The sequence below is a fragment of the Mauremys mutica genome, chromosome 2, assembly GCF_020497125.1.
Source record: "Mauremys mutica isolate MM-2020 ecotype Southern chromosome 2, ASM2049712v1, whole genome shotgun sequence".
Classification (NCBI taxonomy): Eukaryota; Metazoa; Chordata; order Testudines; family Geoemydidae; genus Mauremys; species Mauremys mutica.
The window spans coordinates 148,047,117-148,059,557 of record NC_059073.1 but is presented as its reverse complement, the minus strand read 5'-3'; the positions used below and the strand labels follow the sequence as shown (position 1 = coordinate 148,059,557).

The 12,441-nt window shown below is 50.1% G+C and overlaps 1 protein-coding gene across 10 annotated transcripts in view; it reads right to left on the bottom strand.

The window, feature by feature from the left end:
- OGDH (oxoglutarate dehydrogenase) overlaps positions 1-12,441 on the bottom strand; it is a 94,458-nt gene that overhangs the window by 22,809 nt on the left and 59,208 nt on the right. For all 10 annotated transcript variants that reach the window (XM_045002875.1, XM_045002876.1, XM_045002873.1 and 7 more), the window contains 3 exons: positions 7,197-7,312; positions 4,601-4,755; positions 785-931 (listed from right to left, as the gene is read on the bottom strand). In XM_045002875.1, coding sequence (XP_044858810.1) covers positions 785-931; positions 4,601-4,755; positions 7,197-7,312 — 418 coding nt within the window. The remainder of the gene's footprint in view (positions 1-784; positions 932-4,600; positions 4,756-7,196; positions 7,313-12,441) is intronic.

Below are 12,441 nucleotides of genomic sequence, written 5' to 3'. Positions count from 1 at the left end.
AAGGACCCATTCCTCTTCCTATTTTACACCAAGAACAAGCAGTTTTACTTTCCCCCACGCCCCCCGCAACTGGTGGTACAGTCTGTGGCAAGAGACTCCAGTACCCCGCGCTCCTTCTGAAGAGGAAAGCAAGGTGGGCCATGCGGCAGCACCCTGTCCCATGGGGGGGTTCTTTTTGCAATACTATGATTTACTCATGCCGGACTCTGGCAGAAACAGCCACAGGAGATTCCCCTATGCTGGCAGCCACCTCAGGAAGACCATTCTTTACACGTCCCAATTAATTTGGGCCCAGATTCCAGTTAAATCTGTGTTGCAAGGCCAGACCTTCTTAAAACACAGGTCCAAACTGCCTAGTATTGTGCACCTGAGCGACAGGGCCTCAATATCCACAGGGAACCCCTGGCTCCTCTGCAGGAGGTACAACACATACCCTAGATTAAGGGCTTACTGGGCATTTTGTTTAGAAAGGCACAGGGTGTTCCCTGTATGTTAAGATACATTTCCTGCCACCTTGTATAATGGGTGATGTTAGCTATGAATGGGTGATGCTAATGCCCAAGATGCATTTGGATCTCAGTTTGTTGATATCATTTTCAATCAAATTACACTTAATAATCTTTGGAAAAACAGTCATCTCATGCTAGAAGCAAGAGTTCTAGGGGAAGCCAGCTTCCCTTTACACCTCAGCCCCACCAACCAACTGCCACCTGCCTACATCTTTCTGACCTGCCAGCTGCCCCCACTGCCAAAATATGGGGTGGAGAGATAAGGATCCTGTTACCTGTGTGGCATTCCCATGATAACATAATCCACTCCATTCTCACTTGACTTGTCAATGATGGTCTTTAGGGCTGGGATAAGCACCTCACAGCCTTCCAAGCCAAACCGCTTCTCCGAAGACCATTTCCGATGGAGGAACTCCTCAAACCTGAAAGGCAGAGTCAGACAGAAGTCAATGGTCAGGCTACAGCCTATTGCATGGGCCAGAGAACCCACAGGGACGTTAGTGGGGGAGTCACAGATGGACGATATAGACCGACAGGTCACTTGTGCAAGTGCTTCTTCTATGCACCATTGGCTGTGTTATGCCCTTATAATTATTACTACTAGGATAGCACACACTATGTACAAAGTGCTAGCCATGCCCAGCACAGTCCCTGCCCAACACTGGTCCTAATCTAAGAATGAAAGGAACACATGAAGGGCAAGAGAGAAGGATAAAATATACCTAAAGCTATATTTAGATTGTAAATGCCAAGAATTCCCATGAGCAGCCAACAGCCACTGGCTAACAGGCAGCGGTAGGCTGGAGTGGTGGAAACCAAAAGGGGGGGAGGGTAGTCAAGATTTCAAAATGGAACGTTCTAATCAAGAGCACCAAAAGCTGCAGAGGGGTGGAAGAAGAGGGCCCCGAGAAGCGCCTGCAAAACGGGAACTTGGGAAGAGCGGATGCAGTGAATGGAATGGAAAGTCCAAGTGGGGAGGTTCCAGGAGTTAGAGGAGAGGTGCAGGGGGCAGTGGCAGTGAATGGAGATGGGGTGGAAAAGGGGAGAAGGCAAAGGTAGGGAGCAATCAAAAACCTCTGTCTGTGACAGAAGAGAAGAAGGGAAGTGGGGGCTGGTGGAAGACTCATTATAATCTTGTTGATCTCCTTGAAGGAGCTGAGAAGACCTTGAGCAGGGAGGGGAAAAGATGCAAGATGGGGGGGCATTTCAGAAGGGAGGCAAAGGCTGAGTGTCTGTGAGCTGGAACCAGTGGGCAGTGATGAATAGCACTGAGTGGAAAAGAGGAGGGAAGGATTGAAGGAAGAGAAACACACCCACAATGGAGAAAGTGAAACTCCCCCTGGAAACATTCAGGAGCAGAGGAATCAGGCACTAGGGGAGATGGGGGATAGCTGAGCGAGGTTCCACAACAAAAATTGACAGTGGAAACATCTGAGAACAGCAAGGCCATCAAAGGCGTTGACGGTCTGGAGACCACAGAAAGCTTCGGGGTGGGGGGCAGGAGGTGATGTTGAAAGAGACGAGATGGTGGCCTGAGAGAAGGAACTTGGTGATGGGAGATTGGTGAGAGCAATACTCAGACAAGGTTGAGAGAGGAGCCATTGCAAGGAGTGTGGGAATTAATACAGGGTTAAGGTCAAACAAGGAGGCAGTGGAAAAGAAATGGGAGGCCGAGGGGTCAGAAGGGTCAGGACATCAGTGAGATAGCTGAAGTCTCAGAGAATGAGGTTGCTAGAGATCAGACTCAATACAGAAAAAACCAAACAAACCCATTACTCACCTTTTGTAACTGTTGTTCTTCGAGATGTGTTGCTCATATCTATTCCAGTTAGGTGTGCATGTGCCGCGTGCTCGGCTGTTGGAAACTTTCCCCTAGCAGCTACTCGTTGGGCCAGCTGTGGAGCCCTCTGGAGTGGCGCTCTATACACGACCCTGCCGGACCGACCCTCCTTCAGTTCCTTCTTGCTGGCTACTCTGACAGAGGGGAAGGTTGGGGGGAATGGAATAGATACGAGCAACACATCTCGAAGAACAACAGTTACAAAAAGTGAGTAACCGTTTTTTCTTCTTTGAGTGCTTGCTTATATCAATTCCAGTTAGGTGACTTCCAAGCCTCACCTGCAATCACATCCGCCAACTCCTTTAGCACCCTCGGATGCAGTGCATCCAGCCCCACGGACTTGTGCTCGTCCAGTTTTTCTAAATAGTCCCGAACCACTTCTTTCTCTACAGAGGGCTGGTCACCTCCTCCCCATACTGTGCTGCCCAGTGCAGCAGTCTGGGAGCTGACCTTGTTCGTGAAGACAGAGGCAAAAAAAGCATTGAGGACATTAACTTTTTCCACATCCTCTGTCACTAGGTTGCCTCCCTCATTCAGTAAGGGGCTCACATTTTCCTTGACTTTCTTCTTGTTGCTAACATATCTGAAGAAACCCTTCTTGTTACTCTTAACATCTCTTGCTAGCTGCAACTCCAAGTGTGATTTGGCCGTCCTGATTTCACTCCTGCATGCCTGAGCAATATTTTTATACTCCTCCCTGGTCATTTGTCCAATCTTCCACTTCTTGTAGGCTTCTTTTTTGCATTTAAGATCAGCAAGGATTTCACTGTTAAGCCAAGCTGGTCACCTGCCATATTTATTATTCTTTCTACACATCGGGATGTTTTTTTCCTGCAACCTCAATAAGGATTCTTTAAAATACAAGCTGATATTTGTCCTGGCCTTCTAGCCACTGGCCTGTACCGCCCTGGTCCTGGGCGTGATAGCCACCTTGTGAGCATGAAGACAGAGGTGGAGCGAGATGGCCAAGACGGTGCTGTTCGTGCCGGTGCCAAGTACCCCAGTGCTGTACGGTGCCGGGGACCGGTGCCGTGAGACAGAACTGTACTGAGACGTTGATCGGTGCCTGCGGTCGTATCGGTACCAGGAGCCTGATCTGGATCTCAATGGCGACCTCCGGTGAGATCGGCGTCGGGATCGGCTCCAGGTTGAGTGCCGCTCGGTACCGGCGGTAACACGTCCGGATCTCCACGAGCCTTAGTGGTGTCACGAGTACAACCGGCGCTGAGAACGAGAACAGTGCCGGGACTGAGAGCGTCGTCGTGATGGGTGCCAGGAAGAAGATCGGGACCAGTGTCGTCTTTCACTCAGCGACAGTGGTCGCATGAGGGACGGCTTTCCCTTGGACAGCACCGTCCGTGCTGCCAGCTGCAGAGGAGTCGGCTCTGTGAGCGCGATCAAGTCCCACGCCATTGAAAAGGTCTCTGGTGTGGAGGGTAGTCTCAGCTCGACCGCGGTATGCACTGGGGAGCTTATGTGCACCGGACTCGACGGCCCTTGTGGCGCTAGAGTCGACGGTGCAGGAGCCTTAGGCAAGAGTCGTGGGGTCTCCCATTGGCATCGGCCTCTGGCAAGCCAAGCAGGGTTTGAAGCCTGGAGACCCAGGCATGGGCCTGGGTACCGGGATAGGGGAGAAGGGAGAAGACCCTGTCCCCCCCACTAATTAAACTAACTCTAACTATACTAAGTAATTCACAACTATTAACAACTATAACCAACTATTAACAACTAATCAGAAACTATTAACAGGTACTAAAGCGAATGCTAGGGAGAGTGGAGACCAGCTAAGCCGCGCTCCAGAGTTCCAACGACCGTCATGGGTGGTAAGAAGGAACTAAGGGGGCATTGGGTCGGCCGGGGCATATATACAGTGCCATAAAGGCGCCGCTCCAGGGGGCGCCTCAGCTGACCAACCAAGTGTTGCTAGGGTAAAAATCTTCCGACGATCGTGCACGCAGCGCACGCACACCTAATTGGAATCGATATGAGCAAGCACTCGAAGAACCACCCTGAATTCAAGTCCTGCTCTGCTACAGACTTGGGCAAGTCCTGTAGCCTTTCTGTGCCTCAACTGCCCCATCTGTATAACAGGGTATTGTGGGATAAATACATTAAAGAGAGTTTCAGATACATAGGTGACGGGGCTGGACAAGTACCATAGGCAAATCAGTGGCACTAAGAGCTCCGTGGGACATCACCGAACCACCCCATCCATACGGCACCAGAGGGACACCAAAGGTAGACAGAATACCTGGTTGAGCGCACCAGCCTTGCCAGTAGGGTGCGTTTCTCGTCAGTGGTAAACTGCATGATTCCTGGAGTCTCAAATTTCCGCCGTATCCACTGACATTGCTCCAGGTCATTAATAAACATGAACTCCACGCCAATGTGCTGGCAGTAAGCCATCTATTTAACACAGGAAAGAGGAACACAAGGTAAAGCAAGAGATTTAAGTCACTTTTGCCCTGCAAAGTATAAAATGTAATAAATGCCTGTCACCGCATGTGGCATGGGCTCCTCGTTCAGAATTCAAGGAGCCCTGCAAATGGCACAGAAGGCCCAAGCAGTACTAGAACAACCTCCTGCATCCCCCTAACACCAGGGCACGTTGGGCCTCTGGCACATCAGAAAGCGAAGAGACCTGCCAGTGTTTTGTGAAATCCAGCCCTGCTACAGACTGCTCACTCCTCTCCCGAGCTATTCCCCAGCTGCTGAGGTTGTATCAGCCATAGGGTCGCTCCAGGGAGCTGCTTAGTCCATACTTACAGAATAGAGGTATTCTGCAGAAGGCACAGGCATAGCCCTAATGAGGTTATGTGGGAGATGCACTGTCAACAGCACAGTGCATGCTAGGGAGTTACCTGGAACAAGAACCTGCCTGACAACCAGAGAAGGGCATGCTGAGGCACAAGATATATGGAGCCAGATTGTTGCAAGAGCTCAGGACCCAACACATTCAGCATTCTTAGAAATCTGGTCCTTAATGTTAGCACATAGGACTAGCAGTCAGGACTTGATGTTGAAGGTATGAAGAGACTATGGCTTGGCAGGTGCTGTCCTGTTTTTTAAGCTGTGCTGATGGTTTCAGACTAGATGCATCTTACTGAGAAAATGTGCTGTATTTGAGATTGTGAGCCATAGATTACACACAGTTTTCTGAACACTGACTGGTTCTGAGAGCAACAGCTCCAGAACACAGCCCTCAGGACAGAACAGTTACCATGCACAGCTCCTCCTTTCATAATCAAGGTAACATAGCATGTGCAATATTCTATCATCTGGGGTTTGCACAACCCCTTGAAATATATAATGTGTTACAGCGCGGCTGCCACCACTGATGCATAAAAGGAGGTGATCACAGTCCTTCTATGGACCGGGGTGAAGCATGAAACTCAGTGACTCCTAGGGAGAAGGGAGCTTCATAGTGAGAATGAACAAAGCTGGGCTGGGCAGGAGCTGCTGAGGGCTGGGCAGTTGGATGGTTGCACCTGGTGTGACTAGGTGCACAAAGAAGTGACAGTGACCGAGTAACTGGCTCCTTGCCCTACTTCCTTCATTGGAAGCATGATCAGCAGCACCTGCTCCCTCCCTACTCCTGCAAGAGCAGCAGGCCAAGGGTACATGCTCCAACCACTGACAGAGCAAGGTGTCTGTTTGCACCAGGGCTGCTCTTCCCTCATCTCAACTCCTTAGTGAATCTGTTAGAGGGATGGTGCCCAGCTTTCCCTCCTTGTGCCTGCCCGCCCCATAAAAGCGGGCTGACTTTGGCCATCACCTCACTCCTCCATCCACAGACATCCAGTGGGTTTAGCACCCACCATCCTAACAAGCATCTGGCTCTCATTCTCCCTATAGTGGCTCCTTGGATGAAGCAGAAGGGGGCACAAGTTACTTATGACAGCACCCCACTGCCCTGTAGCACCAGCCCCCGAGATCCAACTCCTGGAATGAGAGCACAACTATGAGTTGGAAATATTTGCTTCAATCCCAGATTGAGGCACTGAGCCTTCCAGATACATAACATGGCTGCTGGAAGAGAATACTACTACAAATGTCCATCATGGGCCAGAAAGCTTTCTCCCTGCCAAGCCTTCAGTTACAGGTCCCAGCCGCTTCCTCCATCCACTGTTATCTTGAGTGCAGGGCTGGGAGTGACATTCTCCTGCTTTCAATACTGTTTTGGGGATGTCTGCAATGGGTCAGGCTCTCAGTGTTACTAATTCTATAATATTTATGGAGTCATATGATATCTAGTTTTTTTCTTGAATTTCCAGCTCCTGGAGTCTTGTGATGATGGGAGAATCTCACGTTTCATAAGTGAAGAAAAAGTTTCTATTCCCTCACGATCGCAGATTGTGGCTGGAAAATGTGATCCTAAAGGCTCAAAATCCAGAAGGCTAATAATAAATCTGGGAGTATTTTTATTACGATCTCATGATTCTTGGGGAGGGACCGCACTTAGGAAATCTATACACTTGGGGCTGGCAATACCAGTCCCTGGATTGGTAGTAAGCAGAACTTGGTTAAGTCACAGTGACCTAACTCACTGTGTGATCTTGGGCATATCACAATCTCTCACAGCCTCTTTCTCCAGCTGTCAAACGGGGATAACAGCGCCTCCTATTGCTGTGAAGAGCTTGGAGATCCATGGATGAAGAGTGCCATGTTAAGGGCTGAATATGAGTAATAAAGGAAAGGGGAACAGAGAATTCTGATCTCTGGTGAGGCAGGGGGAAGTAGCATTCAGAGTTTTATTATTAAATCTCCCGATACAGATCCCAAATTGGGAACCACATGGAACAGCCTGGTTTTCTGAAGGCTGTGCAATTCCCCTGCACTTGTCTTACCTCCAGGCGGCGGATGATCTCGCGGAGCGGAAGAGCCGACTCATTGCCTCCAATGAAAGTGGTCGTGGGCAAGTGGAAGACCTTGTCGAGATCCGATTCATCAAGTCCATAAAACCCTGCAGGATTTCATGGGTAAGACAAGCCAAAGCAGGAGAGAGAGAGGGGTGTGGTTTCGGACATGGACAGTCACACAGGAACCAGGGTTGTGGGGAGGATGACAAAAAAGCAGCACAAAAACCAAAAATAAGCATGAAGGAGGTTTGTGTGGATAAATAACCAAGCAGTAATTAAACAAACACACAAGCACAGAACAAAAAGGTTATTACAAAAGGCACGCAGGCAACGCCAGGATACAAACACAACAAAGCAATATATATGCATATAAATTGGTAATTAAATTGAGTGTTGAATTGAGATGGATTGAGTCCCACATACACAAAATACATTTTAGGAATATAATATAGGTGAGAGAAGAAAAAACAAAGAGGATTGGCCAGAGTCATTGAGCAAACAGATTTCACCACATGTTTGGAATTAACAAAACAAAGTTGAAGCAGAAAACAAAAAGGTTAAACGGACCGACCCAAAACAATAAAAAATAAGGAAGGAAAGCAAGATAAAGAAAGCTGCGTCAGTTTCAGGATTCTGCAGTGGACTCTTCTGAATAGCTCATGCGGGGGAGAGAAGTATTTTACAATAAATGGGACCCACGTGCTTTGAGCAAAGCCCTCTTTGTAGGCAGACAGGCAGGAGGATTTTGCTACTCTTCCCAGGAGATGGCCCCGTTAGCCTGTTCAGGCCTATGAGTTTAAACTTGGCCACCCTTGGAGCTCTTTGTTTTCCCCTGTGGTGGGTAGGTTCTTATACCAAGCTCACCACACCTTGGTATCTGAGGAGGCGATGCTGAAGCCTTCAGCATAGTAAATGGAAAGTTTCAGCTTAAAATAAATTAATGGTCTGTAAGGAAATCTACATGGGACTCAAATACAGGGCTCAAAGCAAAGAACTGGCAAGGGGGAGATGAGGGGCTCAGAACAGGGTAGCAATGCCTATGCAACATCCCATTACCAAAGGCAATCCCTTAATGATTAACCTGTACACCAGTGGTAACCAGAGATGTTACTAATATGGCCTTATATATGCCATTCCTCCTCTACCAACAGGCCAATTGTGCCATGAGGTTTCTTCCCCACCAAGCTCCCCCAGACATTACCAAAGCTGTACGCTGGCTCACAGGATTACAATTTAAACACCATTACAACTGTCTCTCTGAGCAGATCATCTCCTTTTAGAAGCAGGTAGCTAGGTGGGAGTGTTGGCTAGTACACCCCGCCCCCTTATTTATATGTAACTCAGCCCTGCTCCTTGTACCTTGTTTCAAAGCAGATAGAGATCTGCTAAGAAATTCTATTTTCATTCCATATTTGGACTAACAATAACTCCTCTGGGCAGAGACAGAGTTCCTGACCTGCCTGCGGTAACTGGAGTCCACTGATAGGAGCCATCCTGTGTCCATGCAGTGGTTTGTCTACATTCTCAGCTGCCTAGTCACATCTAGACAAGGTCACTCCATGTTAATGGCTCTTTAGGGCTCCCTCTATCAGAGCACCTTTCAATGCCCACTTTTGAAAGTGGAAGGACCTCTGATTTAAAAGTGAGCACTGATGGAGCAATTTAATCATGGACGCTGTATTGGCATGAATGTATTTGAAGGTTGTTTAACATCATTTGAAGGCACTAGTAAAACAGGCAGATAATTAGCACAGCTAATTACAGGCATGCTCCCAGCAGCTTTTATACTGTCAAGCCCTTTTTTTAGAGGGCATAAATGGGCCACAGAACCAAGCTGGAACTCTGGACAGGAAGTTTCAAGTTGTGAAGGGGGTATTTTTAAATCCACAAAAATAACCTTCCTGTTGATGTTCAGTAATTACTATCCTGCCCTATAGCACCTCAGTGGAACTCAAAGCGAGTGACAAACATGAAACCACAACCTCTGTGAGGTAGGTCAAAATGCTTGAGACAGAGAAACTGAGGCACTGAAAAGGACTTTCCTTTCATAACCCAGCAAGTCAGCGGCAGAGCTGGGACCAGAACCCTGGAATCCTGACCACCACCAGTCTCCTGTTCTAACCATTAGGCCACACTTACCTATTAACTAGAAGTGTGGTGAACTAGTAAAAGCAAATAAACAGGATTTGATGTCTCCTGGTGCTGAAAAATCTGCTTAGCTTTGATATAGGGTTTAACCCGGCCCAGGGCTCAGGCCATCCCACTTGCATCTGTGCCATCACTGCAGCTCCTCTGCACTCATATGGGGATGAATAGCCATGTGCCATAACAGTGCCAACTCTGGAATCCTGCCACACACAGGTTGGCAGGATGACACCAAAGGGATGGGTAACATCATGGAGTAAGATTGTTACTGGGTGGCTAAATACACATTTACAGAGTGACTAGTGCCTTCCACAGGAAGGGTTAGGGACCACATGGCAGTATACACTTTCCATGAAATGGCCGAAGCCTGAATGACACAGAAGAGTCATCGCAGCTCATATCAACACTCCAGTCTTTGAATGCATGTGACCTCCTCTAGGTCCACAGTCAGGCCCTCTAAAATCTCAACTCAGTATTACGCAGTCCCTACATTCCCCACACTGTATGTGCCGTGCTACATGAGGCCACAATGCATGGCATTACAAATATGGATGCTGTTTAGAATTTCCTGCCTTGGTGGGAGGGTGCAACTTTAATAACACACAAATTTAAGCCTGCAGTTAAAGTCTCAATTGGCTAGAGTGGAGTTTCCATGGGGGAGGGACCTGTCCGTGGCAAGTTCCTGGTCTGTCTTCTTGGCTTTTCTAATGCTCAAATCACAGCAGTGCTGAGTTACCTCAATGGACATCTCTCTGTGCTACTGCACTCCAGGTGAGTCATCCTGGGGATGGGCAAGTGATGAGCAACGTGGCAGCCACTCCCTGTGGGGGTGAAGGAACAGCTGGTCTCACTGGAGTTCCACAGAGTCCTGCTGCTGGCACGTGCGCTGCATTCGTGTCTCCAAGATGCTCGTGCCCTGTCCAGGCCGAGCTGGCTAGATCTGGGGCCTCCAGCTGAACTGCAGTGGCAGGTGGTTTGTGCTGCTGAATGCCTCCTCTCCACAACAGGGTTTTATACCTCTGGGGCAGGGGAGGGCAAACTACGGCCCGTGGGCCAGATCCGGCCCATCTGGTCTTTCCAATCAGGCCCACGGGATTACTGACCCCGGAAGTGGCCGGCACCACATCCCTGCACACACACACACCACCCCCACTGGGGGGAAGGGGGGGGGGGAAAGAGGGGCAGAGGGCTCCATGCGCTGCCCTCACGTGAAGGCACCGCCCCCAGCAGCTCTCATTGGCCAGGAACAGGGAACCACAGCCAGTGGGAGCTCTGGGGGTGGTACCCGCAGCAGGACAGCGTGCAGCAGAGCCGCCTGCCTCCCCCGCTCACCCCCAGGAGCCACTGCCAGACATGTTGGCCACTTCTGGGAGCGGTGCAGGGCCAGGGCAGGCAGGCAGCCTGCCTTAACCCCGCTGTACGCCGCTGCCACCCTGGAGCCGCTTGAGGTAAGCAATGCCAGGCTGGAGCCCGCAGGCCAACTCCCTGCCCTGAGCCCCCAAACCCCTGCCTTGAGCCCCCTGCTGCACCCCAACCCCCTGCCCTGATCCCTCTGCCGCACTCCGCACCCCCTCCTGCACCCAAACCCCTTACCCTGAGCCCCTTCCTGCATACCACACTCCCCACCCCACACTCTCTCCCGCACCCCAACCCCCTGCCCCAGCCCTACATTCATGGCCCTGCATACAATTTCACCACCCAGATGTGGCCCTTGGGCCAAAAAGTTTGCCCACCCCTGCTCTGGGGTATAATGGAGCCCACTGCCTTCAAAGGGAGTAAAAGGCAGAATCTGGCTCCATACGCATAAAAAGAGTTGGTCTCTCTACCTCCTCTATCACTTATTGCTTGCCCAGCGATTGCTCAACTCAGCCTTTGCTTTTGGCTGTGTTGAGCAATTAAATACAATTTAAGTGAAGCTGTTGTTTATATATAAATTACACACACCAGGGTGAAGCCAAAACAGCCTGTGGGAGAGATGCGGCAAGGTCACCGGGTAGGAGATGGGACTACATTGCACAGAGTGCCTTGCTCCTTCTCCATGACTAGCAGGCAGCCACCTGAACAGTCCTAGGCTGGGGATTTTCTAATGCCAAAGAAAATGCTGAGAGCCTCAGGAATGTTATGTTAGTGATTAGATTAACAGCAGTTTCCACTGCAGTCACAAGGTAGTTATTCCTCAATAGGAGTAAGGATGTGTAATGGGAAATCTACATGAGGAAATCAATCAGAACAGCTCCCATAGTGGACACTTATTCTGAAATACCTATAGTGCTTTAAATTCACACCCTACCTTATTCTGGAGCAATTTCCCTATGTAGTCAAGCCCTAGAAGGCAGCGGGGATTAGGCCAGGGGAATGGACATAGGATTTCAGCTCTACTCCAGAAGCAGTACTAAAAAAGCACAGGCAGCAGGGAAGTGCTACACTGGCCTGAGCTGATAACTCAGCCATGGACATGCTGCCTTTTGGCAGAAACGTGGCCTCAAGAAGGAAGTGGGTGTTTAATGCCAATGAGTTTTGTGAAAAGCCACCCACCACTTGGAAACTCTTTGGTACTAGGCTGGGGCCCTCCGAGCCAGCCTGCCACACTGGCAAGGAGGGCTCCCCATAGGCTGGGAGAGAGGCCTTTAGCTGTGGGCGGGCTTCCCCCGGCCACATCCCGGAACCCAACAGGACACTAGCAAGAGAAGAGGGTGAACTACAGCCCTAGGAGATAGAGGCGGATCCCTTTAGGGGTCCCGACAGCTGCTAGGTGCATGCAGGCTGTTTGCCTCCTCTTGCTCTTTGCAAGGTGGTGGCTCACCCACTCCTTCATCCTCCACTCTAGAGGATGGGGGCTTGGGGACACCTGGCCAGGGGTGGCGAGTTGTATGGGCCCCTCGGGTCTGTGCGCCAGTAATATTCAGGGCCCTGGGGCATGGCTCCACCAACGTTTGGAGGCAGGTCTCTTCCTTGGCCCTGCCTGCTGCCCCAACTCGCCTCCCCTGGAGCATCTCCTGGCCCTGCCTGCTGCCCCTAGGCAATTTAAGAGAGCCCAGGGGCCCCGGCTGCTGCCCTCACCACCGGCAGCACAGCAGGGCTAAGGCGG